Source organism: Talaromyces atroroseus (assembly GCF_001907595.1).
Source record: "Talaromyces atroroseus strain IBT 11181 chromosome Unknown scaffold_14, whole genome shotgun sequence".
Classification (NCBI taxonomy): Eukaryota; Fungi; Ascomycota; class Eurotiomycetes; order Eurotiales; family Trichocomaceae; genus Talaromyces; species Talaromyces atroroseus.
In genome coordinates, this window is record NW_017971446.1 from 447019 (window position 1) to 473646 (window position 26628).

Consider the following 26628-nt stretch of genomic DNA (forward strand, 5'->3'; position numbering starts at 1 on the left):
CACAGAAGTTCATGGCGCATGCGGCCACCGCGTTTCGCAGAAGAAAGAAGTCTAGACACATCGCTATCAAATACGACAGGTCTGTGATTAGCACAAAATTGGGCTGGTGGAACTGGACGGGCAGGAAGTATTTGAAGTAATACTGAAAGAGAAAAGCTGGGTCAACGTCTAAATCTCCGTTAGAGCAAGTAGCGATCAAGCTTGCAGTGTGGAGAAACGTTGGGCTCAGCGTAGGTTCTGGGAAAGGACTGCTGCCACCATCGCGTCGACGCCGGGCGATGCGATTAGGAGAAGGCCACGTGCACTGTAGGTTGCGGCGACTACATGCACGGCAGACGGGTTTCAGCTCGTCACATTTCTTGCGACGTTGACGACCTACAGCGCGATCAATTTATCTGTGATAAGAATACGTTTAATATATCAATATTGAATACAGTAAGCCCGAGTCTATGAATATAGTCACTTAGTTACATGTGCCTGTCGCACGCAAGGGACTTTATATACCCAGTATACCCGAAAGATAATGAGAAAGAATAGTATCTCATCTAGAAATTTCCAAATCCGCGCGAGTTCTTCAATGCCATGTCGAGATTCTTTCGTAGAGCTGTTTGACCAGTATACTCTGGTAAGAGGAGCCGGCCGTAGCACGTGTAACTTGTTGGGAGACGCTATAGGAAAAAATGGTATATCAGCATCCACCGTAGTTTCAAATATATAATAATGGCAATGAAAAAAGGACGGGAAGAGCAACTTACATCGTCCCCAGTCCCATTTCTCTGAATGACGAAGTTGATACTGGAGATTCCGCTCACAGGAATGCGATCACTGGCAGTGACAAACTCGAGCAGCCGGGCCTTTTGCTCTCGCGAATAGTTCTTAACAATCTTCCAAAATTGCACAATGAGAGGGTGGCCCGCGTCCCAGCCTCCGTCATAGGTCGCATGGCGCTGGAGTTCATACATGTCAATCTCCTGTGTGCCTTCGATCATGGTTTGGAGTGTCTCTGGCGTGAACATTGAAAGGGATGAACGGTCAATGCAAGTAAAGAAACCCCGGGCAAATGCTTCGTATTGCGGACGAATTGATTTATCAGTTAGCCAAAAAAGGTAGTCTTTGACGTATCGCTCGCGGTTTTCATTGGTAACGAGACTGGATCCTTCTGCATCTTTCAGTGCGGACGCGTTCAGAGAAGTATTGTAGTCGGTACCTTTGAGAACGCCGGTTTGAAAGGATCTGATATTACCGTGGACTTCTGGTTGTTCTGAAAGCTTCAGTTCACCATTAGGGACAATTTCTTGAGCGCTAGTTGAGTATTCAGAGAAACTGCTGCGTCTTCGCTGCCGACTTTGAATTCGCTCCACCACCGGCCAGTCTGCGTCTCTACCGACGCGTTCCATATCAACCGTCTGCACACAACCGAGGGCCTCGAAGCTGAACTCGTAACTTCTCATAAAAACATCTTCAACATCCCCTTCACTCCAAGTTAATAAACTCTCCAATCCTTTAGCAAGGTCCGGCCAACCATCGCGGATATCATTCGTGTGCTTGATTTTAAGATTAAGGAGTTTCAGATAAAAGGCAATTGGGAACGTGACTGGAAGCGTAAGGCCGTTGTATACCGCCAACGACATCAATATTCCCACGAGTTCGAAATGCTCTAGGCTTTCAAGCGAGCATGGCTGAAACCATGTCATACGAGTGACCGGGTCCACGGTGAACATTCCATGCTCGGGGTCAAGCGCCTGCGCAAAAGCCAAGGTCATAAATTCTTGCTGGACACCACCGATGTCAACTCCTTCTTCGCCTAGATCCATTCCCATCTTGACTTTGAGGGGCCGTAGAAGCTCTCGTCTTTCTCGACGCCATATTTGATTGAAAGCATCTAGGAGCACGAAATCGCGTCGCACAGAAATGACAAAGTACTGGTTCATAGATGTATGCAGTCGGGCTAGCAGATTGATTTCGTCTGCAATCTGGATGGTTCGGTTGAAAGCCGTCCGGCTTGCCTGCCTTTGCACAATCATACCCGCCTCATATGCCTTTGACATGGCTGCGTAATTGATAGCACGAAAGTATTTCACAAGCGCAGCAGGAGGGAAAAGAAATGCGAAGGACAAGAGATGCAATGTTTTGTTGTTTGAAACTCTAGTAAGCCACTCAACAGGCATGTCCATCGCGTCAAGTCTCTCTGACAGGAAATTCGTATAGAAAGCATCAGCTTCAAGACCTAGCCGTTTTCGATTCTTATACATTGACGAGAGGATTTGAACCGCGCCCCCTGTTGCCTCAGACCTTGCAATTTCCGGCTTGCCATCCCATTCCTTGAGGAACAGAGTACGAAGCCATTCGATGATCACGGCTGCGGCGACTGGTGTATCCATGGCCACGGGCCCGGTCTCTTGTCCAATATCTTTCTTCAAGATTTCAGTATGCTGGCGCAAATTTTCAAAGAGAAGCTCTAAGACGCTTTGATCGCGTCGTTGTTTGGTCTCTACGCTTGAAAGTGTTTTGGCTTTTGATATCTCGTAAAACGCTAGGCGAGCAGTAAGAGCGCGCACCAGGCGGTGAACGAGTCGCAAAGCTAGATCATGTTCAAGCTTATCGGTGACATTCACGAGCAATCCTGTGTTTTGAGCAGGCAATTTCTGTATTTGCGAGTCGGGCAATACCGTTCCCGCCTCACGTATTTGCTGGATGCCTCGCCAGGTTTGCGAATCAACTTTGGGTAGGAACGTTATCAACGTAAAAAAGACGACGGTAAGCATATGGGCTGCATCAGCATCGGAAAGGGGCTCGTCTGACGTTGACGACTGTATTGCATTGGGTGAAGAACATTCTATCGCGTACTGCGACATGCGTCGACTATATTTGAACACGGTCGGCAGATCTCTAGGGGGTACAAATAATTGCTCCAAGGAGTTCCATAGACTGTTTAAAACCAAGTCCCAAGGGCAAATCTCCTGAAGTTTCCGAAGAGTGTATTCTAATGTTCGTAAATCAACAGTGGTTTCGTCCTCACTGAGATGGTGTGAATTTGGTGACAGCGGCAATTCGCGTCGGAACGATTTGAGCAAATGTTGGCTGTTGCCTAATCCGTAATATACAGATTGTGCGATAAATGGGAATACTTCACGCTGGCGATGTGTCGCATAGCGCCACTTGTAGTTTTCGTGTCTTCCTTGTATATTCATATTATCAACCTCCTCTTTCCATCTCTGGGCATCTTCTTCATTCTCAGCTAAAAGCTGGGACAGCCCATCCACTATGTCAGCACTTAGATGACTGACTGTATCAGCTGATGATGGTGGATTGGAAACATTATGCATAATGGGTGGCTTTTGGTTTGACTCTTCCAGAGCAGGAAAATATGTGGTTTGTTTGCTTGGTTCTCGAGCATCATCGGCAAATTCCGAGATTTCAGACGCTTCTTTAAGGACTTTTGATCCGTCCCAAGAAACACGTCTATTTTGCCTTGGTTTTGATGCGGGCTCAGTCGTCTTTTTGTGACCTTTCTCCGCTCGGTGTTTTAGCACTGGAGGTGGTGTAGGAATATTAGTCTGAGGAAGGGGTTTGGAAGGCGTAGACTTCGAGGATGTAAGACGGCCACTTTTCGACTTGTTTTCGGTGCAAGACCGTGGTGTTTGCCTCCATGTTTCCGTTTCTTCTAATGCAACGCGCTTCACGGACTGGACCGTGGACTTCAAGTCTGATGTGGTGTTTTGAAGGCGTTTCGGAAGACCCGAGGGCGTTGGCGCTTCATTTGCCGCATTATTGCTAACAGAATGAATTTGCGCTTTCTCCGTCTTGTTTATATTCTCATCGTTTGAGCCAAACTTGTTATGTTCTTTGCTACCCTCCGAAAGTAAGTGGCTTCTATACGGGCGAGCGGACGTGGGACTGGCACAATCAGGGATGTCGGCAGTGGACTGGCGTAATGGTAGCCACTCAACCATTCTTAAGGATAATGTATCAAAGAGGTTCTGAGTGAAGGACTTTGGATCTTTTGTCCTCGGGAGTCCAGACGGCAGTGATTCTCGAGAAGATTGTCCAGCCCTCTCGCCCGGGGAGGTACAGGGCGCGGGCGAATGCCGGGGGGATTCCGTACGTCCTCCATGGTGTGGGGATGCTGGCTGCTGTTGTTGCCTTCTCTCTGGACCATATGCACGATAATCAATGTGCGGAGGGTGGCGAGTCGGCGAGAAATCAGCAGCCGGCCGAGATGGGCTGCGGCAGAGCGCCTTTTCTGGGTTATCCTGGCTGGCTAAATAGCATGCCAGTGTACGTGCGCTGAGGTCCGTGTACGACCGGAAGGGTCCTTCCGCGACTCTTTTCTGATAGTTCAGACAAGTCGGGGTTCGGCAGTTAGGATTCTCGCAACCGTGGAGGATCTGGTGTTTGTATCTATGTAGCAGAAGTCATTAGCGCGGGCTTCGATTGAGTCAACTTAAAACACATGCACCGACCTGCGGACTAAGCTATTGAAGTTCCTGCGACGATCATCTTTGTGATGGATGAGAATCTGGGCAGGATCTTCCACAGTGATGGTGTGCTTGACAATTACGTCTGGAGAGCGCGGCGGTAGCTTGGAGCGGCGAGAGATTCGCCGAGTATCCCTAGAATCGAGAGAACCTCCCCTCATATTGGTCATTTTATGCGATCGGTTTCATCATGGGAGTGCCTGGAAAAGCCGGTTACGAGAGATGAGGGAAAATTATCGCTAGAGACTGCAATGTTGACAATCAAGTCGACATTCAAATGCTGAACGTGACTTCGGAGTCCGGACAGCCACTGACGAATACGGCAAGGCGCCACGGCCGCGGACCCACACTGCTCCTTTCAGGTTTCAGCGTTCCTCCGGACTAAATCAGACCAGCTACTTTGCCAGGGTCATGTCAGACGGTATGACTTAAGGGCATTTATATTACATACATGTGTGTAGCTATTGGGGATAGAAGCAACAGCCTCAGACACGGTTTCTAAAGCCCTGAAATTACCCGTGTACAACGATAAGCCTTGTACGCGCTCAACAAACAATCAAGCTCGGCAGATATAGCGGTGTCATCCTCAACATACCGCTTCTGCTCCGACATGTATTGGATAGCTGTTTGGAGGTTGTAATAGCAGCAAACCGGGATGTTGTCGCCAGGGCTTTTATCAGAGTTGCGTATAGCGTCAATTACCATCTTGCAGGCCGAGTTAAGGGCAACTTGGGACAAGGATCTCGCGTGGCGTTCATCTTCGTTCTGAGGGCTAGAAAGGGCATCAAGTACAGCCTGGTGAAGTAAGAAAAGCGCCCTAGCAGTTCACCATTAGCCTAGAGTCACCTAATTATGTAGTAGAGATGCTTGCCTGATAGATAGAGCCACCGATGTGCACAGAGGTGTTATATTCCTGCGACTCTCGTCCATTACCACTGCCAGAAAATCACGGACCTGGCTGTCTGCTTCAATAAGTTTGGAGACCATGTTTTGGCTACGCTTGAACGCAGCGCGCAATATACATAACACTCGGTCTAGTAGAGCGACTGCCTGTGCCTGGCGCCCGAACATACTAATATTCGTAGCATATAGACATGACAAAGTGGCTGGGTTTGGGGCGGTGCTCTCGAGTGGCTGCACAAGTCGAATATCTGAAGGGAGTCGAGAAAGTTGATCGGGAAGTTCTGTCAGGGGCGACAAAGGTCTTTGATCCAGTTCAGCCAGTATAATTCTGGGCACTGCGTCAGTAACACTTCATAAACGCATCCCCATTGCGCTTTAAGCGTTGCGCATACCTCTCTGTCATCGCGATTGCCCACACCACATTTTCTTTCTCTATCTGTACTAGATCAGTACCGCCATCTTCGCGAGCGCCTTCAGGCGTGCTCAAGATCCACTTTCCGATGCCCAGAACTTGGGCTAGTCCGGAACATGTACTCGTTGAAATATATGCAGCTTCTGGGCGCAGACAGATATATTCACAGGTAGCAATGAGCAGTAGAGCCTGTATTAGGGACAGAGACGTGCAAATTGTAGTCTGAGCTTGGGAAAAGAGCGACTTGGTTTTGGCATAGAGTTGCTTTCGGCTCAAGCCAGACAGATGCGAGGGATGGTATGGATTTGATAGCACAGTTGCAAGGTGCATAGTTAATAGTAGGATAGCGAAGTCGGCGGGTAGACTGTCACCTCTGAGTTTATACCTTGACATCCTCTGGTTGAAGAGCTTGGGTGCAATAATAGGACATCGTTCATGGAAGGTCCGGAAATAGCGCTCGCCGACATCCTCTGGGACGAGATTTGCAATACCAATGATATCAAGCACTTGTTGGCTGAGTGATTTGTGATGGACAGTGGACGGAATCTTGTGTTGGAGCGACTGGTCCAAGGAGCTTAAGACATCAATAGCTACGAAATGCCTACCAGGATTGTATGCGCGATGGGCTTTTCTCGAACGTGCCTTTAGATCGTAGCGACATGACAAATTGCGTTTGGCACAGAAGCCACAGGATGGTAATGCTTTGTCACAAGCCTTCTTCCGCACGTTGCACGCATTGCAGACGAAGGCCGCGCGTCTGGATTCGGGAATGCTGGAGCTGGGCATGGTACGAAGTTGTAGTTTCAATATGGTTCGAGTCTTGGAAGTTTCGGCAGGCGGCCGCGGCTTACCCTTTATGTATAGACACGAGGTGCTGCCTGAGGATCCACCGCAATGCACTGTCGGCCGGCGCTTACTCAATACGGTAAATTATTTCTTTACGCAAAAGAGTCCGGCATCAACGATGAAACCACAACACAACGTGGAAGGCGAGTGATTACAAATGGCTCTCGGGGTTTTGCATTATAAATAAAGGGGCTGCTGTCCTCAGGATTCCCAGTCCATCTCATTGCATCTACAAGCTCGTCATATATCCTTCTGAACACCAGTCAATCAATCCTATCGCGACAATGACTTCTGGACCAGAGACCACCGCTCAACTGCAGTGCTTGCAGAAAGGCGGCCCCTTCCAGATCGTACGCGTCCCCAAGCACACCATCGCAACCGATGAGGTACTCGTCCGCCAGCGTGTAATTGCTCTCAATGGCCTAGACTACAAACAGCGTGATCTAGGATTATTCATCGAGCGCTGGCCGCACGTGCTTGGCATCGAAGGTGCCGGCGTTGTTGAGGCTGTCGGATCAGAGGTCAGGGGCCTGCAGCCAGGGGATGAAGTCACAGGATTTATGGCTGGAAGAGCACACGGCAAGAGCTGGGGTGGTGCGTACCAGGAACATGTCGTAATGCCAGAACGCTATCTGGCTAAGAAGCCGAAAAACATCAGCCTTGAAGAAGCTGCGTCTTTGCCGTAGGTCTGCCTTATGTGGAAACAGAAGTCGAGACTTGCTAACTGTGCCCAAGAATCTGCTACAACGTCGCTTTCTGTGCGCTTTACCTCACGGGGGTTGACATTGCGATTCCGAAATTCCATTCATCATTGGCAGAGGTACAGCGCACACCAAAGTCCATTCTGATCCTCGGCGGTAGCTCAGCCATTGGTGCTAGTGCAATTCAGCTGCTCCGGTTGACATATCCTACGCTACCCATCTTTGCGACAAGCTCGCAACAACATCACTCTCATCTTCTGTCCATCGGTGCAACAGCAATCTTCGATTACCACTCTTCGACTGTCGCATCGGACATCAAAGCTGCGTCACCAGAGTCTCGGGGGGTTGACATGATCATTGATTGCGTGGCCTCGGGCGCGACCCAACTGGACATCTGCGATGCGCTCGACCCCGCTGGACTCATGAAATATGGTTTGATAGTAACGGGCGTCGATGTGCCGGTGCCAGAGGGAGTCAACAAGATCATGTGCGGTGGATGGGCGCTAACGGAGATGCCGAGCCGAGACGTCGTCATCCCAGCACTCACAGAGTTGATAGAAAGTGGCAAATATCAGGTGCCACTGCCAGTGACGGTGGTTGGGCACGGCTTAGAGCAGGTAAATGAGGGTTTGGAGAAGGTCAAGAGCGGTGTGAGTGGGACGAAGCTGGTGGTGACTTTGTAGAGTTATCTCACCCACATTGCAATTAGGAAGACGGATAGATAGAAAATGATGTCCACAACTAGTCACCATTGGGAATAGTGGCAGTCTTCAGCAAACTCTTGCGTCTTTCGATATTGCGATTCCCATTGATCTTTGAACGCAATCCCGGTATGTTTCTCAGTGTCATTTTTGCATTCTCCACACCACACCGCCTTTTATAATTTAACCGGCAAAATAACTGTAAAGTCTTTTATATCTTATCTTATCTTATCTCTCGTGCCTTCCGCCACTCGTGATCTCCCCCCACAACGCGCCAGAAAAATAAAATCGCTGTAGCCGATGCTTACCTAACGTAGAACTCGCAGGAATTTCCTAATTTCAAAGCAAGCACGCACGCCTCTCGATCTCGCTTTTGTCCAGATAATCCAAAATTCGGCGCTGTGCTGTTAAACAGATACTGTCCTTTTTCTTTGCTCTCGTGAGCGCCGCCTGCCGCCAGTTATCACCGCCAGCCTCGACTACCCCTCCTCCGTCATACAAAAGTTTCATCTCATACAATGGCTTCAGTGGGAGACTCTCTTCCCTACACCTGCAACGCATGCTTGGTAGCGTTTCGCACCAGTGATGCGCAAAGGGAGCATATGCGCAGAGATTGGCAGTAAGTTTCGCCCTTCACTTCAGCGCTTATCGTCATGGGCTTATTACCAATGCATTTGGTTGCTACTAGTTTGTACAATGTCAAGAGACGTGTTGCCTCTCTCCCGCCAGTCTCCCAAGAAGTCTTCACAGAGAAGGTCTTGACAGCCAGAGCCTCCTCCTCGGCCGCCGCCGCTAAAGCCTCATTCGAAAAAACATGTGACGCCTGCCAAAAGACGTTCTACAGCGAGAACTCGTATCAGAATCACATCAAGAGCTCCAAACACAAGCTCCGTCAAAGTACTTTGAAGAAAAAGGGACTTGCTGATGACTCCTCGTCCGTTATAAGCTCGGCATTCTCTCTTGGTGATCCTATCAGCAAGTCCGTGTCGGGCGAGACCGCATCGACCGTTTCTCATGTTACAAATAAGTTGAAGAATACTGCCATTCAGGAAGAGGAGAATGAAGATGAGAATATGGAAGAGGGTGGAGAAGAAGACAGTGCGAAGTATTCTGTGTCAAGCTGCTTGTTCTGCTCTGAAAATTCAGCCGATCTGCAATCAAATGTCGATCACATGTTCAAAGTCCATGGCATGTTCATCCCAGAGAAGGAATACCTCGCAGATCTTGAAGGGCTTGTTCGCTATCTTCATGCAAAGGTTAACGAAAATCACGAATGTCTCCATTGCCACGCTATTAGAACTACGGCCGCTGGTGTCCGCACGCATATGCGCGATAAGGGTCATTGCATGATTGCATTTGAGACCGAAGAGGAACAGATTGAGATTGGCCAGTTTTACGACTTTAGAAGCACGTATTCTGATGGCGAGGATGAAGATGAAGACATGATAGATGACGAGGGCGGTGTGCCAGTGACAAGCTCAGACGCTGATGAAGAGGGATGGGAGACCGACGACAGTTCAGCAACTTCAGTGGAATCCGACAGAGAACAGAAGCCCTACCGTGGATCTCAGCCTGTTTATGAAACGGACTATGAGTTACATTTACCCTCCGGCCGCAGTGTTGGCCATCGATCCCTGGCCAAATATTATCGTCAGAACCTACACAGCTACCCTACAGCTGACGAGCGAGCGGCTCGCCAGCTTGCGATCGAGAACGGTGATGCCGAGGGAGACGCTGAGACTTCAATGATCAAGCGCAATAATCATACGGCTATAGTATCTCGAGCAAATGGGGGATTGGGCATGGTTGGCGCTACGGCTCAACAAAAGTCGGAGGCTCTGGCATCCGAAAGGAGGGAACGCACTCGTGCTCAACGTTCGGAGCGGAAGTATACTGCCAAGGTGAATCGCCAGGCCAACAGCCAGAAACATTTCAGAGTAAGTCCATTTAAATATATTCCCGAACGTTCAGCTTCTTGTGTTCGGGGCTTCGCTAACTTAGGATTTAGGACCCTCTCCTCCAATAATTGCAACCTACTTATTGCATCGGACGCGTGCTTCTTGCCTTTTTTCATCTCTCGATTTGCATATGATAAATGACATCCTTTTCATACAACCAGTTCTCACGATATCTGATCCATTTGCCTGCTTTTGCTAGTAATTGACGAAGTATAGTCATTAGCCAGATTTCTATATACTATCACTGTTTCAAGGAATTGAAATAATTAAAAGTAACTGTCTTCAAATCCATCGGAACATAAATGGAAGGCTGGAAGGCAGACAAACTATTGTAAATTTATAAGAGTTCCCCCCATATTGTACCCGGTTGATTCCGTAACATTCGAAACCATAGTCAAGTGATTTATAAACGCCCTGTATCCATAAAGATCTTACAAAATATATTGTATCAAAGGCCGCAGCTTGTTTGATATAGCTTATTTGCTACATGTTTTCCCTTCCATTTTCAATCACCGCGGTAACAGAGGAGCATTCTCAGGATCGTCACCATGCTTCTTCTTCTTCTTGCGTCGACGGCGTTTCTTCTTCGACGTGCTGACGGTTTCCTCATCGTCCTGCTCGGATTCAACAACATGCTCGTTCGACTCAAGAGATTTCTGGTGCAGTGTCTCATGGGGTGACCCGCTTGTACCTCGCTCACTTTCTGACGAGCAACTGCTGGTTGTCTGAAGAATGACCTTTCGGATCCCATTGAGATCGATCACTTGTTCGGTAATACTTCCACTTCTTGTGGGACCAGGTTTGAAAGTTTCATTTCGTCGTACGTCTGAAGAGCGGGTCTGGAAGGAATGGACGCTGCTCGCATGGCTCCGGTTTGTTGTTTCGTAAGGCAAGGACAGATTGGTTTGATTTTCATATTGGGACTCGGCAATGACATCATTGTCTCTCCTGGCCCGTTCGTGATCGTCATCCAGCGGTCTAATCATCGAATGTGCTGCTCCATCAATGGTTCCATATCCTTGCATTACTGCTTGAACGCCGTCTTTGGCACTGAACGAGGGCGAACTCAACAGCTTGGAACCTATTGCACTCCCCGTACTTGCAACTTCCGAAGGCAATCTGTGCTGCTCGTTAGAAAGCCTTGTTGATTCGGAGTCTGTCATTCCTGACCGACTGGGGGACGATCCAGGAGCTTTAATTTTGACATTTTGGTATCGTGTCTGTCGAGGTCTACTAGCCAAATTTGAAGGCCCTAAATGTTTTAGATGTTCTCGGATCTCGTCTGTTCCCCGCTTGACAATATATTGTTCTGGCGCGTCTGGATTATTTCGCAGGGTGAATCGAGGACCAAGGGGCGGCTGAAATAAGCCGGAACTAAGTTTGCGAGGTTCACTATTGGCGCTTTGAACTTTCGATAAATCCGGTGTTGTGCTGTCATCAATTAGGTCATTTGATAAGGCTGGGGGCTCTTCAACAATGCGACCTTTCGGAACCCTGGACTTCGGTGCAGGAGTCATGCGCCTGATTGCCTTGTGCACATCAATAAATACGTCGGATTCGTCAATGATCTCCCTACATATAATCAATTAGTATGTGAGCAAATGGAAAGAAATAATAGAATTGCACAACTTACTCTCCAATCAGCTCTTCAATGACATCTTCAAGGGTGACAACCCCCAGAGCTCCGTGGTCTTCACCGGGATAGTCAGACACCAGAACCATGTGAGACTTCCCTTCCTGGAAGAAATTCACGATATCTAAGCAACTTGTCTCTGGACGTGTCTCGGGCAGTGTAGCAAGGGCGAAGTCGCGAACCATCTTTCCGTCTTCTGGATCGTAGGTAATCAGCATCTTGACGAGCAACATGCCTACAAAGTTCTGGTCGTTGTCAGTTGTATGTATAGGGATGCGAGAATATCCTTGGGATAGGATTAGATCCATCATTCCCTCGTCCAGAACAGTATCCGCAGACATGGTAAAAACATCGTCCATTGGCGTCATGATATTTCCCACGGATTTCTCTTTCAAATCCAAGCAGGCACTGATAATAGTAACTTCGTCTGAGTTCAGTTGTTCACCAGCAGCGCCTATAGTTTTGTGCAGGGTCACCAATGTCTTCAAACCAGCTTTCTTGTATACCGTGCCATGGTCTTCACCCAAGAGCTTGTCCAGGAGTTTGGCAACAGGCCACGCCACCGGTGACATGAGGTACATGAGAACTAGGACGAACGGTGCCATCCATGCCCCGATTGGTAGGCCGTAGCGAACACATATAGATTGTGGAACAACTTCTCCGAAGATGACTAGTTATATGCAATTAGTAAAATCGTGCGGCAGAGTATTTTTTTTCTTTCGATCGTACCAATTAACACAGTACTCCCCACGACTGCGGGCCAGCCGCCTCCGAGTGAGCGATCTAGCACGATAGGCAGTGTCTCATTAGTGATGACATTGCTTAACAGCAGCGTCACAAGAACCCAATGTTTCCCTCTCTGCAATAGTCTCAGTACGGCGGCGGCGTTTTTTCTCTCCGAAGCTTCGCCCGAGGATTTTATCACTTGCAGGTAAATTTCGTCCTAAAGCGAGCAACGAATTAGCAACCAATCAATTTTGTTGATGCAAAATGATGGAAGACGAAATCCCAAACTAACCTGGCCCATCAGTGCAATGGTCAATCCTGCAAACGCCCCGCCCCCAAGAACCAGAACAACCGAAATGCCTAGATACAACCATAGTGCCGGATCTTCCGGATCCTTTCCCAGATCCTCATGCTTCGCGCGAATGCCATGCAGCGCAGTGGGAGATGCGGTGGTGATCGCGGGCAATTGAGCGATGAGCAGGACCAGCAGCTTCGCGAGACCCAGAGCTACTGGCCGACCAGCCATATACGGATTCGTGAAAGCAGCGGCTCGCATCATAGGCGTTCCATCGCGGGCTGCGTGTTTAGTACTTTTTGTGCAACAGCTGTCAAGGAATTTGCGGAAGGTTCAAAAGCAACTGGGGTGATGAGCGCCGATGATCGTCAAAAGGGGAAAAAGAAAGCTTTCGGTTTCGGATTCTTGCCGTAATTGAATCACGCGGCCACGTGATTAGGTACGCCCCTCAAGGTTCTCATTTCGCGGGGATTTACACGCAGGAGGATTGTCTACGGGCTGTCTACCATCGAAAAATTGACAAATGCTCCATGCAATGGACAAAGAATTTGATTATGATTATGGATCATAGGCATGCTAACTATGCCACCGCCTCTTTCTGATACTAGCTACAGTGGTCTGCGTTGTCATAGTTGGCCAACGAAGAAACGGGTTCAAACTCAATTCTGCCTTGGACGGTGGAAACAGACATACAATTACATAGGCATGTAACTATGTCCTCGGCTTCATTATGTGTTATCGACTTATCGTGAATGGACGGACCTGGGGGAGAATCTCGCCCCGCCAGCGCAACTGGGTGCAATGCCTGAATTCTCAGGTGTCGAGAAAGCATCTCGGTTATCCGCGGACTTCCCCAGCTGCTTCTCAGTTGAACTGTTTCTTTTTCTTCCTCTCTCTCCAACTCCATGCTTGTACCTGTTTCAAGGCCACCACTTCTATCAGCCATGAGCATCCCCCGCGCTGCTGGCCGGCGTCTCGCGCGCTCGTGGAACCAGAGCCATAGCCATAGCCATGGCTATCGCCCTTACTCGGCCGCCGCATCTCCAGCAGCTCGTTTGAACCTGCCTGTCGACTACAAGACAACCCCTCTTCTACACCATGCGCCGTCGTCGCTTGCTAGCTCCCAGGAGCTCCCTCAGTCTGCCACCACCAAGCGCATAAACTTATACCAAGCAATCAACTCGGCTCTCAGAACGGCCATGTCCGCCTCGGACAAGGTCATTCTGTTCGGCGAAGACGTGGCTTTCGGAGGTGTATTTCGCTGTTCTATGGATCTCCAGATGGAGTTTGGATCACACAGGGTCTTCAACACTCCACTGACAGAACAAGGAATTGCCGGGTTTGCAATCGGTGCTGCCGCTCAAGGCTTGAAGCCCGTCGCGGAAATCCAATTCGCCGATTATGTTTTTCCTGCCTTTGATCAAATTGTCAATGAAGCGGCCAAGTTTAGATACCGTGAGGGAACCACGGGGGCTAGTGCTGGAGGCCTGGTCTTTAGGATGCCGTGTGGAGCTGTAGGACATGGTGCTCTGTATGTAAGCGGTAATCCCCGTTTCTTTTCCCTTGCTAACTAGGGTGTAGTTATCACACTCAATCTCCCGAATCCTTATTTGCCCATATTCCCGGTGTTCGCGTGGTGATTCCACGATCTCCATCACAGGCAAAGGGACTGCTATTGTCGTCGATTCTAGAGTGCAATGATCCAGTGATCTTTATGGAGCCTAAGATCTTATATCGGGCAGCTGTTGAACATGTCCCCACAGAGTCATACACCATTCCTCTTAGCAAAGCGGAAATTATTAAGCCAGGCTCGGATCTGACAATCATATCTTATGGGCAACCACTGTATCTATGCTCGCAAGCAATATCCGCCGTTGAGAAAGCAAGGAAGGGTGTGAACATAGAACTTATCGACTTGCGGACAATATATCCTTGGGATCGACAGACGGTTCTTGACAGCGTTCGCCGAACGGGCAGGGCTATCGTAGTCCACGAAAGCATGGTTAATTATGGAGTTGGCGCAGAGGTCGCCGCTACGATCCAAGAAGGCGCCTTTTTACGGCTAGAAGCACCAGTCAAGCGTGTGGCTGGATTAACCACGCATAGTGGCCTGGCATTTGAGAGTTTCATCATGCCAGATGTTGCAAGTAAGTTATTAACTCCCGATGTCTTTGATTTATTACGCTTGGTGACATCTATACTGATCATATATAGAAATACACGATGCAATTACCCAGACACTGGATTACTGATCCCTATTTTTCCCTTATGAACGTCGCATATCTGGGCTTTACATACTGATGTTTCATCAAACGACTTGTAACTTTTGGCGCTTTGTGCATGAATAAGTATTGGTTGCCTAAGCGAGATATTTTATGATAGATACATACCCATTAATGCCGATTAGACACCTACAACAGGTCATAATTGCTTATTCGCCACTGCTGCGTCTACCTTATAAGATTCTACATGTATTAGTATGTAGAAGGGATAAAGTGGAGGGAGAATTTCTGTAAAAAAATCCCTATCCTCTGTTCCCAATGAACTCTTCGAATGAGTTCATGTGACAGACATTAAAGCTTACGGATTTCCCATAAGAACCGATGAGGAATACTTTTCGCTTGCAAAAGGGAAATTAATCTTGCATTCTTTCTTCAGGTTTCTTCATCTTTTACGTCCTCCTATGCTTGCCCCAGTCGTTGGTCGCTGTTTCTAGGCTTATTTCCAAACTAGGAAATAATGCCCTTTCACAATGGGAACAACAATGCCCATGTGTGTATTTCCTTTATTATTCTGTACCAGTGAATGACATTACATTATTCATACTGACTGAAGAGTGTCTCACAACAGTCTTTGACAATATGTGTGAATGGCCGCCCTTTGATATTTATCTGACAACTGTTCTTCCTTCCTTTCCTTCCCTCCATCATTTCTGGTTTACTCTTCCTACCTAGATATCTACTCAAGGTTTTCCAACAGCCATATCCCAAGATATCAACTTGACTATCATTACCACATCTTGAACTTACCTATCTTCACCTTCAAGAGCGAAACATACACAAGCAACAACTTCCGTCCTTGGAAGGCGAAGTGCATAATGGAGCGCTTCCTCGAGCTCCTCACATCCTTTCTCCGCGAGGCTGCCCTCTGTGCAGTGATTGAGCTTTTCATATCCATATCCTACGAAACTCCCATGGTCTCTGTTGGGGAACTTATCATATATCCGGTCCTCCCCAAGCTCACAACATGCCGTCACGAAGCCGTGGTATACTCCATGTACGGACTCAGTTTGTATTGGATGTACGAGTTTTTCTGCGCATTTTCCAAGCTGCCGCTCAGTAGTAGGCGGGAATCCATCTTGCGATCTCTCTCTTACGGCTTCATCTCTGCGAACGACTACAACCAGGGCTTCTATGACGATTGGTGGGACATCAAATATCTCTTCGTTATATCTATGCATTATCTCTCGATGGTGGCTTTGTGCTGTTTCATCGCTTTATCGACGCTTTGCGGTTTGATGATTCAGTCTCACTTGCCCACATGGAAGATATTGTTTCGACCTGCTAGCATCTGCTCTGCTTGGGTTTGTGATGTGCTCGGCTTAATAGGGCAAGCCATGCGTATTGGTCAGTCGGCACTCCTATGCTTTTTGGATTGGTTTTTATATGAGGATCCAATATCCTTGATTGTCTCCTCGACAGGGTTGATAATTTCTGACATATTGTCTGCCATTTGGGCTACCAGTGCCCTGGTTCCAACCCAATTCAGCACTCGACTCGGTGCATCTACAATAATATCTGGATCGCCCGACGACAGTGTCGCTTTGGCATGGTACTGGAAAGATGTCATACCTAGTCATAGCTGGAAGTCGTACATAGTGGAATGGCTCGGAGTCACCTTGCAGCCCTACCGTATAGGCTTCTCAAAATGGTACAGCAATAGATTCGAGGATGACAAATTGCACCACTTCCCATTGCTTACGATTCCCGTGGCAATGGGCCTTGTGTTCTACGCCTGTAAATTACTCTGGGAGGACAAGCCAAGAAGGCTTGTGAAGATTGAGCGCATTGTTGAGGAAACACTATTGAACCACGCGGTTATTCACGATTATGAGTCCCATTTGAGTAGGTCCATGAATAAGACGGATGAGTTTATGCAAATTCTAGCTGCTCAGTCTCAGTCACTTGCCGATGCACTCACTCAACGCAAGAAGATGCTCAATCAGTATAAAACTTTAGAAGTCGCGGTGGAGAAATCATGCTCCAATGTAAGTGCTCAAGGGCAGCGATTTCAGCAGTTCGTGAAAGAAAACATGGCACTCCATCGAGAGAATGAAGACTTGCAAAGGAGATATTTGCGCCTCGCAAACGACTTGGAGGGTCAAAAGGAGAAGATCCAACTTCTGAATACTCAATTGGCCGCCTCAAATGACGAGAACTCCAATCTCCACCAGCAGAAGATTGAATTAAAACACAAATTGGATTACATGCGTGAAGCCAAATTAGCTGCTGATTCCATGGTAACTGCAGCAGAGAAAAAGGCTGCCCTTGAAGTATCCATGCTTCGTCAGCAGAAAGCTGAGTTGAAAGAACAGTTCAACAACATAAATAAAGCCAAATCAGCCGCTGATGCCACAACAACTGAAGTCGAGAAAAAAGCTGCTAGTGAGATATCCAAACTCAACGAAGACATGGAAATGTTGCGCCAAGAAAACGCCACCATTCAGCAGACGTATCAGGAGCTTCTCAGAGAGCGTCAAGTTCTGGTTGAAGCCAAATCTGTTGCTGAAGACACCGTAAGAAGCTATGCGAGTGAGATCGAATCACTCAGAATAAGTAGCCAGACCTCCCAAGAAGAGTCACAGTTCCTCCAAGTCAAGATAGCCGAGTTTGAGGCAGAACTAATGGCGAGAAGTCAAATTGCTGAGGAAGCTGTTCGCCATCTACATACTGAGACAGCCAATTTGAATGATCAGTACAACGCGAAGGCCAAGGAGCTTGAGTCTATGAAAACTCGCGAAGACTATACGAAAAAGGTGAACAGAAACAGGGACATTCAGATGAGAAAACTCCACCGTCTCAGACAGAAGAAGGTTCTAATCATGAAGCATACATTCATGACACACCAGCAAAGACTATCCATGGATATCGAAAGTGTGCGAAAGGACAACCAGCGGCTAGAGCATCGACTTGTTCAATTGGATCCTACATTGATCGGCCATACACAAGTAATCCACGACCAGCGTAAGGACAACGAGGTACAGCAATTGAGGCAGCAGCTCCAACAGCAGCGAGCGCGGAATCTCGTACTGGACGGTGAAGTCAAGCGACTAGAGGATGAGAACGTGCAATTTCGTACACGAGCTGCAGCGACCGGCCCAAGTATGGCTATTGATCCCCAGCTTGAGTCTGCTTTTTCAACGTCGACGTCCTCAGCCACGCGTGAAATCTCGGATTCTGATCATGTGGTAACACTGAGAAATGAGCTTAGAAGTAAAGACGAGGAGATCCAGCGCCTCCAGATCCAGCTGTCTAATGCTAAACTGGCGAGAAAGGGCACCGGATCAAATCCTTTCATGCCATCCTCGCACGGACGCGGGCGCGGACAAGGAACGTGAGTAATAACACCTAGATGGGGTGTCTCTGTGTCAAACGACAGTACGATGGTGAGAAGTGAAAGGGTGTGAAACGAGATGGAATTTGCCAAAGCTCACATTGCGATCGCACCCGAGCTGAGGCGAACAATGCATAATCTTTTGTGTGTACATAATATTTTGCCTATGCAGGCAGACGTTGAAATCATAATTGAGACAGCCGCTTAATCATGCTGGTCGAGCAACATTTAGAGCAGGGTCAGGTAACCACTTAGGTCTCAAAGGGTGCACATGTTATTGAACTCGCAAGCAGCTTGCAGGATCTATTTCCAGATGCCATCGACCGTCTATTTTCCGTCACGTCAATCAATCCTCAGCGCCTTGGAAAGAGGCTTCCTGTGCAGTCAGTGTGATATGACAAGTTGCATTTGAAACGGCTCCATGCTTATCAAACGCATGTATGCATGAAAGGCGCGACCAATCATCCGGCCTGGCTTCCTCGTGGCTCTAGCGCCAGCCAAGAGGTTGTGTGAGATTGGTGGCTAGCAGAATTCGCTGCTAGCCATGAAGCTAGTGATGCTAGTGATTGTTTGACTTTCCTGGCGCCAAACTTTCCTCGTATAAATTGAGGTCCGATTTTAATCCATCATCCTTTCGAGTGTAACCTACAGGCTGACCGTGACGATCTCGAAGATCATGCGTAGGTATTCAGTACCTAGGTAACTATGTCGATCTACAGAGTAGTAATGCGTATCGCCGTCTGTATTGTATCAAGTGATACGCGTATTGTATCAGATTGGAATGTACTCCGTACTCCGCTGGTTGGCCGATAAGCTGTGGGACCGGCCCGCTTCCGAGTACGGTAAGATTCAGTCTCAGGCACCGACCAATCACAGCCCCCATCCAGATCTCTGCCCTTTCTCGGGTGCGGGTCCCTTCCTTTCCCCCTTCTTTGAGTCTGATGTTGACGTTGAACGCTTGATTATTTTCGACGCCCACCCACTGACTGCCCTTCGCCCTTTTGTGCAGTTCACTCGCTCGCTTCTCAATATCTCCGCCGTCGCTCTTTACTCCGTACTTGTTGCCGTTGTTGTTGATCGACTGTACATACTCGCACGTGCGTGATTGGCTTCAATCGTTTGCTACCCGCACTCTGAAACCCGCCAACCCTCCCTCTCCAAACGCCGCTGTCAGATACCAACCAAGAAGCCACCAGCACTTTCTCTAAAAGCCTCGGTTGTATCATCTCGTCAGCAGCTACTGATCTATTCATTCGATCTCCATGTGTTATTGTTCTCCGACCCTTCGCAGTTAAGACGAAAAGAAAAAGGGATCAAAAGCCCAGTTGTCGACCCTGGGAAGAGACAATTAGAAAGTTTGAATGGAAAACAACAAAGAAAAGTACATACAATGAAAATCTGACTTGACAATACGCCTTGGTTCGATTTATTTTTAGCGCACCTGGACAAAGACCGTTCACTCTTTCGCATACTCGATCTTTCTTGACTGCTGTTCAATAACGACGTTGCTTGTTCGCGGCAGGTCCGAAGAGCAAGCTACGTCATTTCCAGAAGAAAGAAAACACGCATTTTCTCCTCGTCGCTCACCATCTTTCTTTTGGCTATATAGCCTCGTCTGGCTGGTCCAGACACCGTCAAAATGCCTTGCTGTGGAGACCGCGAGAAGTTGGGTGATCTGAAGTTGGAGCAGACATGGGATTACATTGTGAGTGTAAAGAAAACGCTTACTCATCCGATTAATACTTACAACCACATCAACAGAATCTCGACGACTTCAAAAGCAGCTCCTGTTTCACCGGCTTCTCCTACTTCTTGGTTTGGGTCTTCCTCGGCGTTTCAATCGCTGTCTACGGCGTTGACACATTCACAGCCGTCAACCTGCTTGTTTTCAATAAATGGTCCAGTCAGATCCAGCCGAAGATTCCCTTCAGTATTTCGCGCTGGATTTTTGCGGGATGTATTATTGCCTCATTCGTGTTGCTCGCATACCGATGGATTCGAGCGGTTCGCGTCATGCGAACTGGCAGCGTTGCTGAAAGTTACTTGGATCCCCTTGCTGTTCGTGTACAAAGTATCCGAATCGGCAAATCTAAAGGCTACCGACGATTTCTGGTTTTCGCCGAGTTGACGAAGAGTAAGAAAGGCGCCGACTATGTCGCTCTCTTCACCTACTTCTCTTTTGAATGTGAGTTTGTAGTACACCTCAACTTATCCGTACTCTTTCTCACAAGATAAAACATAGCCTGGTTACGTGTCATTTTTGCCGATGGGCCCCGTCAGGTTATCAATGCGATCACACTATACTCCGTAATGGAGCTTGATCTCATTCCAACGGGGTCGAATGCAGCGCCTGCAGGTACCTCGTCGGTCGCACAGTTTTTTATCAACGTCGAGGCATTAGCAGAAAAGAACTATCAGCAAGCGGTTATTTTATTTGGTATGCTGTTTACACTCATTATCTGGGTGATTGCTGCCCTGAGCTTGATATCCTCCGTCATCCTCTATCTTATTTTCCTGTGGCACCATATCCCTACCATGGACGGGTCACTCAAACGATACTGTCGACGGAAGATCAATACTCGACTGGAACGTATTGTCAGGAAGAAGACTGCTGCTGCATTGGCCAAGGGTGGTTTGCAGTTGAAGGATAGGGCGCCGACAATGCCTATGGCTGAAGGTGAAGAGTTGAAACCTGTCAAAGTGGCCCCGACGCTGCCATCGGTTGCCGAATATTCGGAGGACAAGAAGCCTGTCGTGACTGTTACGCCCTTATCACGACAGCCAACTCAAAGTACTTTGCCTCCATACAGCTCGGAGCCGGAGCCGTTTGAAGAGGAGTCCTACCGCCAGCCAAGGCTACCGGATCTGGACGACGATGGCTCATGGCTCACGAAGACAAACACACAGAACTCGGCGTATGAAGAGTCTGCCTCGCTTACTGCAGGGGCAGCTCCCATGGGATACAGTCCTCTGGACACTCATTATGGACGGCCAAATCTGCCTCCTGTGCCTCCTGTGCCTCCTGTGCCCTCTTACGGACCAGACCAAGGAAGGCCATACACACCGTCAATGAATCGACCGCCGATTGGGCCTGGCCGACAAGGTCCAACAGGTCCAATACCAATGGAAGGCTTTGGTCGGCGTCCCTTTGGTCCTGCTTACTCTCAAACTCCACCGCCTCCGATGATGGGCCGTCAGACGCCTGGCTTTCCCCGAGGCGGTCCATCAGACCGATCATATTCTCCTGCAGCTAGGATGCCTTATGATCGTCTGTACTCTCCGGCCATCAACCCAGCTTTCGACCAACAACCACCACCTCAAAGCAACATGTATGACATGCGCTCAAACTCGCCAGCAAACTATCTCCCCCCGGGTCGTTCTCTCACATCGCCCAGTCCAAACTTCTTGCCTTGCGCAGCGGATCCTGTCAACCGCAGCAACACCCCAGGCGATCGTATCGCTTCGCCCCGTCCGCCCAACCAAGGCGGCTATGTGGCATTCAATCCTTTTTCGTCTTCTATGAACACCAACTCCAACACGGACGCTCGCAGTGAATCACCGATCCCATCAAATCCTGAGCTTACCATACGGCCTCCAACGACAGAACCTTATCCGGACTCTAGTTTCCAGCCTCGCTATTCCATTGGATCATATTCTTCAGCTTCTTCTCAGTCGATTATACGGCATCCCACTACAGAACTGTCACATAACCCTAACACTCAGGCGTACCCACCGCTTGCTTCGGATTTAGATCCAATTATAAGACCGGCGACCGCGGAGCCGGCTCATACATCTACCTTTCAGTCCTATCCACCGATTGTGCGGGCAGCAACAACCTCCCCTTCCAATGGGTATAGGCGCCATGAGCTGCCCTCCGAGTCACATCTATCACATACCGCGGCTGAGGAGGACGATGACGATGAAGAATATGACCCTTTGTCATACTACGGCAGCGCCGCATAGGTCGTTCTCACATGACCTTTGACTCGTGTGATTTGAACAGTCTCGCAGGTCGGACATGTTACTCGAAGAGAATCCATTCAAGCATGATATGGATTTGATCTTTAATCATGCGATTACTTAAATACTCTGTCTATTTTCTGGTATATGCACAAATCGGCGCACAGTGTTCTTTCTAGATATGCTTTTTACTTTTATTCCCCTTTTCTCATTTGATGACGACTTTGGACAGCAAGAGCTGGAATCTTATTGCTGCGATGACTGGCATTGATGAAAAGCTTCTGCGCGTATCGATACCACTTTTACCTTTTTTGCTCTTTCATATACCCATCTTTCTTTTTTTAAGAAAACATTCATTATTTTCTGTTCTGGGCGGATGTTAAGTCGGGCCATACATACACCTCTTACTTCATTATGGTTTATGTTAGATCTTTAAGTATGAAAAATGTACCGGTATTAGATCCGATGTAACATTTGCAATTGGCCTCGGTTCCTTGCATTATAGTACTATCATCACACAGAAAACAATGTGAGATACCTAGGTAATCGGTATCCTTTATTAGACAAGGTTTCCTCTCAGCGCTTGCTCGCGCTCAATGGCTTCAAACAGAGATCTGAAATTGCCAGCACCGAATCCGGAGAAGTTATTGCGTTGAATGATTTCAATGAAGACAGTGGGACGGTCCATAAGGTGCTGTATCATGTCAGTATTAGTTTACCTCTTCAGCAACAAACAGCACTGAATTGGAGAGCGAAGAAAGTGGATACCTTTGTAAAGAGCTGCAATAAATAACCCCCTTCATCAAAATCAATCAGGATATCCAGACTCTTGATATCCTCCCAAGCTTCCTTGGGCATCATACCGGCTTTCTTAAGGCGCGCCCACATGTTGTCGTAGTATGTTTCGGGGACTTTGATAAACTCGACTCCGCGAGCGCGCAGGTTGGTGATTGCACTAATAATGTCATCGGTCAATAAGGCTATGTGTTGCACGCCTGCCCCATCGTAGAAATCAACGTATTCTTCGATCTGGGACTGCTTCTTGGCGGTGGCGGGTTCGTTGATGGGCATTTTGACGATTTCGTTGGGAGAGGACATTACTATGGATTTGAGGGCAGAGTAGTCTCTATATAGCCCATGTTAGATTTTGGTGGTTTGGTCTGAGAAGAATGGTCCTTTGCTTACGTGCAAATATCTTTATCATCGACGGACCAGAATCGGTGGAATCCGAGAACTTTTTCGTAGCTATCCCGGTATCAGTATTGGCCTGGCCGATTTCAAACATAAACTAAAAAGAGTTGACAGCTTACTACGCGCAAACCCTCTCCATCTCATCCCAATCCTGATTTCCAACACAGTGGTCAATTCTCTTCAAATCCACCTTCGGCAAGAGCGCAGTAATCGGATCCTTTGCGGCATTGCTGTCTGATCTCTCATCACGATACCCCGGCAAGAATGCACCTGTATAATCAGTATGCTGCTCCGGGCCCACTCTTCGCTGAATCAGAGTATGCGTGGTCTCTCCATAAGTACGAATCGTAGCAACTCGCACCGAACCGTGCTCATCCTTCAAAGTCTCAGGCTGCGAAACGGACACGGCACCATTCTGCACCGCGGCGTTGAATACGGCATCGACGGAATCAACCTCAAAGGCGACATCCTTTACGGCATCTCCATGTTTGGCGAGATGGTCGTGGATCTCTTTGAGGAGTTCCTGCTCTTGGGAAGAGAGATGTCGGTTCAATTTTTCGGGGTTGTAGGGTGAGCGTAGTGGCGAGGTAAGGACAAATGTTATGTCGCCGTTGCGTACAACGTGAGAGCACAAGCTGCGACAGCCTGTTTCAAGCCCGCGATATGCTACACGCTCAAAGCCCATACGCGTGATATAGAAGCTGGCTGCTTGTTTGGCATTGCCCACGTACCAGTGTACGTGGTCATAGCCACGATAGGACGTGATGGAATTGCTATCTGTTGGGAGGGATGATTGTTGGTGGTCGGAGATGGCGGAAGGAGCCATTTCTTTTAGGTATTGCTTGCCTTGTGTTGGGATAACCAAAACCTAGGTTCAACGCCAACTCAATGACGATGTTTTGTATTCGCTGTCTTTGATTCCGTACTTGGCAATAAAGGAATCACAACTAGTTAAAGGAATATATAAACTGTTTGACGGCCATGAGACACACTTGTGTCACGGATATTTCAGCTCTTGCTCTAACGACGTAACTCCCCTGCTCTATCCGCCACCATCCTTCTCAAACTGTGGTCCTCTCGACGCATCCATCTCCCACAGACATATTGTATATTTTCTTGCGGATATTTCAGGCGGCCCGGTTGCAAGCGGACAGTGGGTCCATAGTTTTAGCCGTGTGGTGCGGTTGACACCGGGTAATCCTGGCTTTTTGGAGTGGGGCGGCTCCGCGTACGTGCGGGGCCCGTTCCGCGCTTTTTGATCCGACGGGAAATCCGGGGTAACTAGATCTGATGTCAGTGCCACAATCTGTGCTCTTGACTACATTTTTGTCTGAAAATCTCTTTTTCAAAATAAGAAACGGCAAGATCAAGCAGCTTCCCAATCATATAGGTCGTCCAACATGCCCGTCACAAACTTTTCCACGCCCGATCCATATACCTACTTGAATGGCTTCAATTCCTACCACGAGTAATCATCCCACTGCAATATATTAGATTTGAACCAGAAAATTGACTCATACCAGAACCGAAGCCATAAGCGGCGCTCTGCCTGTTGCTCAGAACTCGCCGCAGAAACCATCCTACGGACTCTACGCCGAGAAGCTATCAGGAACAGCTTTCACCGCACCACGACACGAGAATAAACAATCATGGCTCTACCGTATCCTTCCATCAGCCGCCCATTCCAACTACCAGCCCGTTGCTGAAGACACATACCACACTTCTCTGAGTAACAGCAATAACAATGTTCAACATCAACTGCACTATATCCCTAATCAACTACGCTGGAATCCCTTTGATTTCGACGAAAGCGTCGACTGGGTCCATGGCTTGCACCTTGTCGCTGGCGCAGGTAATCCTACTACAAAATCGGGACTGGGGATTCTGTTATATGCTGCGGGAAAGGATATGGGCAACGAAGCATTTTACTCGGCCGACGGTGATTTTCTGATCGTGCCTCAACATGGAGTTTTGGATATCCAGACGGAGTTAGGTAAGATACTAGTTCGGCCGAATGAGATATGTGTCGTGCCGAGAGGTATGAAGTATGTATTCCCTTAATCTGAGAACAGCAACAACCGATAATTATAGAAGTGGCTGACTGGGTTCAAAACTTGCTAGATATCGGGTGAAGCTTCCCTCCGGCCCTGTGCGAGGGTACATATGTGAACTCTACCAAGGCCATTTCGAGCTGCCGGAGCTAGGTCCTATTGGTTCCAACTGTCTAGCTAATGCACGCGACTTTCAAGCCCCCGTAGCATCCTTCGACGATGACGAAGGGCAACCAACCGAATACACAGTAACCAGCAAATTCAACAACAATCTATTCTCAGCCCACCTATCCCATACACCGTTCGACGTGGTGGCCTGGCACGGAAATTACTATCCCTTCAAATATGATCTAGGTAGATTCAACACCATCGGCTCAATTTCCTACGACCATCCTGATCCTTCCATTTTCACCGTTCTTACAGGCCAATCTGATCATCCTGGCACCGCTATTGCGGATTTTGTCATCTTCCCATCCCGCTGGCTTGTCACCGAAAACACTTTTAGACCCCCATGGTATCACCGAAATGTGATGTCGGAGTTTATGGGCCTGATATCGGGAGACTACGATGCTAAGATAGGCGGCGGATTCAGACCTGCAGGTGCCAGTTTGCACAATATTATGAGCGCGCATGGACCGGACGCCAATGCGCACGAAAAGGCGAGTAATGTAGAGCTGAAGCCGCAGAAGGTCGGCGAAGGAAGCATGGCGTTCATGTTTGAAAGGTTAGTAATTTCATTGAAAAATGCTGAGTACACAAATACCAAGACTGACCCTTGTGGCAATAGTGCTCTCATGGTTGGTGTTTCGGAATGGGGGTTGAAGACATGCGAGAAGGTGCAGGAAGATTACAATGCAGAGAGCTGGGAGCCTTTGAAAAGGCATTTTGTCAATCCCAACAAAAAGAAGTAGTATGTTAGTACACTTGGATATGTTTCCTATGCCAATGGCTGTGCAGAACCTGGGTGTACAAATTAATTCCGATGTTTCCAAGGTTCAAGGTCTATGTAGCAGCCTGCGATCAAATAATACCCTAACACTTTGGATGTTTTACTTTATAGACTATCAAAGCAGTATGGGTCTTTTCGAGCGTACTAATGTACCAAAAGAAGAATGTTGGTATAGATGCGCTTCTTTGTCAACCTACCTAAGGTAGGTGGT

The 26628-nt window shown here is 48.2% G+C and overlaps 8 protein-coding genes across 8 annotated transcripts; 5 read left to right on the top strand and 3 right to left on the bottom strand.

The window, feature by feature from the left end:
- Positions 1–545: 545 nt before the first annotated feature.
- UA08_08511 (hypothetical protein) lies at positions 546–6579 on the bottom strand (the record flags this gene model as incomplete). The annotated part of the gene is made up of 7 exons (XM_020263407.1): positions 546–668; positions 756–4401; positions 4464–4582; positions 4930–4939; positions 5074–5273; positions 5433–5550; positions 5774–6579. 7 exons carry the CDS (start codon positions 6577–6579, stop codon positions 546–548), a joined length of 5022 nt encoding a protein of 1673 aa, XP_020116480.1.
- A 344-nt stretch (positions 6580–6923) lies between these two features.
- UA08_08512 (hypothetical protein) lies at positions 6924–10067 on the top strand (the record flags this gene model as incomplete). The annotated part of the gene is made up of 6 exons (XM_020263408.1): positions 6924–7321; positions 7375–7990; positions 8086–8170; positions 8570–8660; positions 8730–9978; positions 10050–10067. 6 exons carry the CDS (start codon positions 6924–6926, stop codon positions 10065–10067), a joined length of 2457 nt encoding a protein of 818 aa, XP_020116479.1.
- Positions 10068–10508: 441 nt separating this feature from the next.
- Positions 10509–12914, bottom strand: UA08_08513 (hypothetical protein; the record flags this gene model as incomplete). The annotated part of the gene is made up of 4 exons (XM_020263410.1): positions 10509–11571; positions 11633–12302; positions 12362–12575; positions 12651–12914. The coding sequence occupies 4 exons, from the start codon at positions 12912–12914 to the stop codon at positions 10509–10511; spliced, it is 2211 nt and encodes a 736-aa protein (XP_020116482.1).
- Positions 12915–13597: 683 nt separating this feature from the next.
- UA08_08514 (2-oxoisovalerate dehydrogenase subunit beta 2, mitochondrial) lies at positions 13598–14905 on the top strand (the record flags this gene model as incomplete). The annotated part of the gene is made up of 3 exons (XM_020263411.1): positions 13598–14184; positions 14235–14800; positions 14868–14905. The coding sequence occupies 3 exons, from the start codon at positions 13598–13600 to the stop codon at positions 14903–14905; spliced, it is 1191 nt and encodes a 396-aa protein (XP_020116481.1).
- An 845-nt stretch (positions 14906–15750) lies between these two features.
- On the top strand, positions 15751–18270 carry UA08_08515 (hypothetical protein; the record flags this gene model as incomplete). The annotated part of the gene is made up of 1 exon (XM_020263412.1): positions 15751–18270. One exon carries the CDS (start codon positions 15751–15753, stop codon positions 18268–18270), a length of 2520 nt encoding a protein of 839 aa, XP_020116484.1.
- Positions 18271–19905: 1635 nt separating this feature from the next.
- Positions 19906–22229, top strand: UA08_08516 (hypothetical protein; the record flags this gene model as incomplete). The annotated part of the gene is made up of 3 exons (XM_020263413.1): positions 19906–19971; positions 20028–20451; positions 20509–22229. 3 exons carry the CDS (start codon positions 19906–19908, stop codon positions 22227–22229), a joined length of 2211 nt encoding a protein of 736 aa, XP_020116483.1.
- Positions 22230–22785: 556 nt separating this feature from the next.
- Positions 22786–24243, bottom strand: UA08_08517 (putative 4-hydroxyphenylpyruvate dioxygenase 1; the record flags this gene model as incomplete). Its single annotated transcript, XM_020263414.1, has 4 exons — positions 22786–22920; positions 22995–23352; positions 23412–23471; positions 23537–24243. The coding sequence occupies 4 exons, from the start codon at positions 24241–24243 to the stop codon at positions 22786–22788; spliced, it is 1260 nt and encodes a 419-aa protein (XP_020116486.1).
- Positions 24244–24817: 574 nt separating this feature from the next.
- Positions 24818–26379, top strand: UA08_08518 (Homogentisate 1,2-dioxygenase; the record flags this gene model as incomplete). Its single annotated transcript, XM_020263415.1, has 4 exons — positions 24818–24885; positions 24941–25462; positions 25539–26192; positions 26256–26379. The coding sequence occupies 4 exons, from the start codon at positions 24818–24820 to the stop codon at positions 26377–26379; spliced, it is 1368 nt and encodes a 455-aa protein (XP_020116485.1).
- Between the last annotated feature and the right edge of the window lie 249 nt (positions 26380–26628).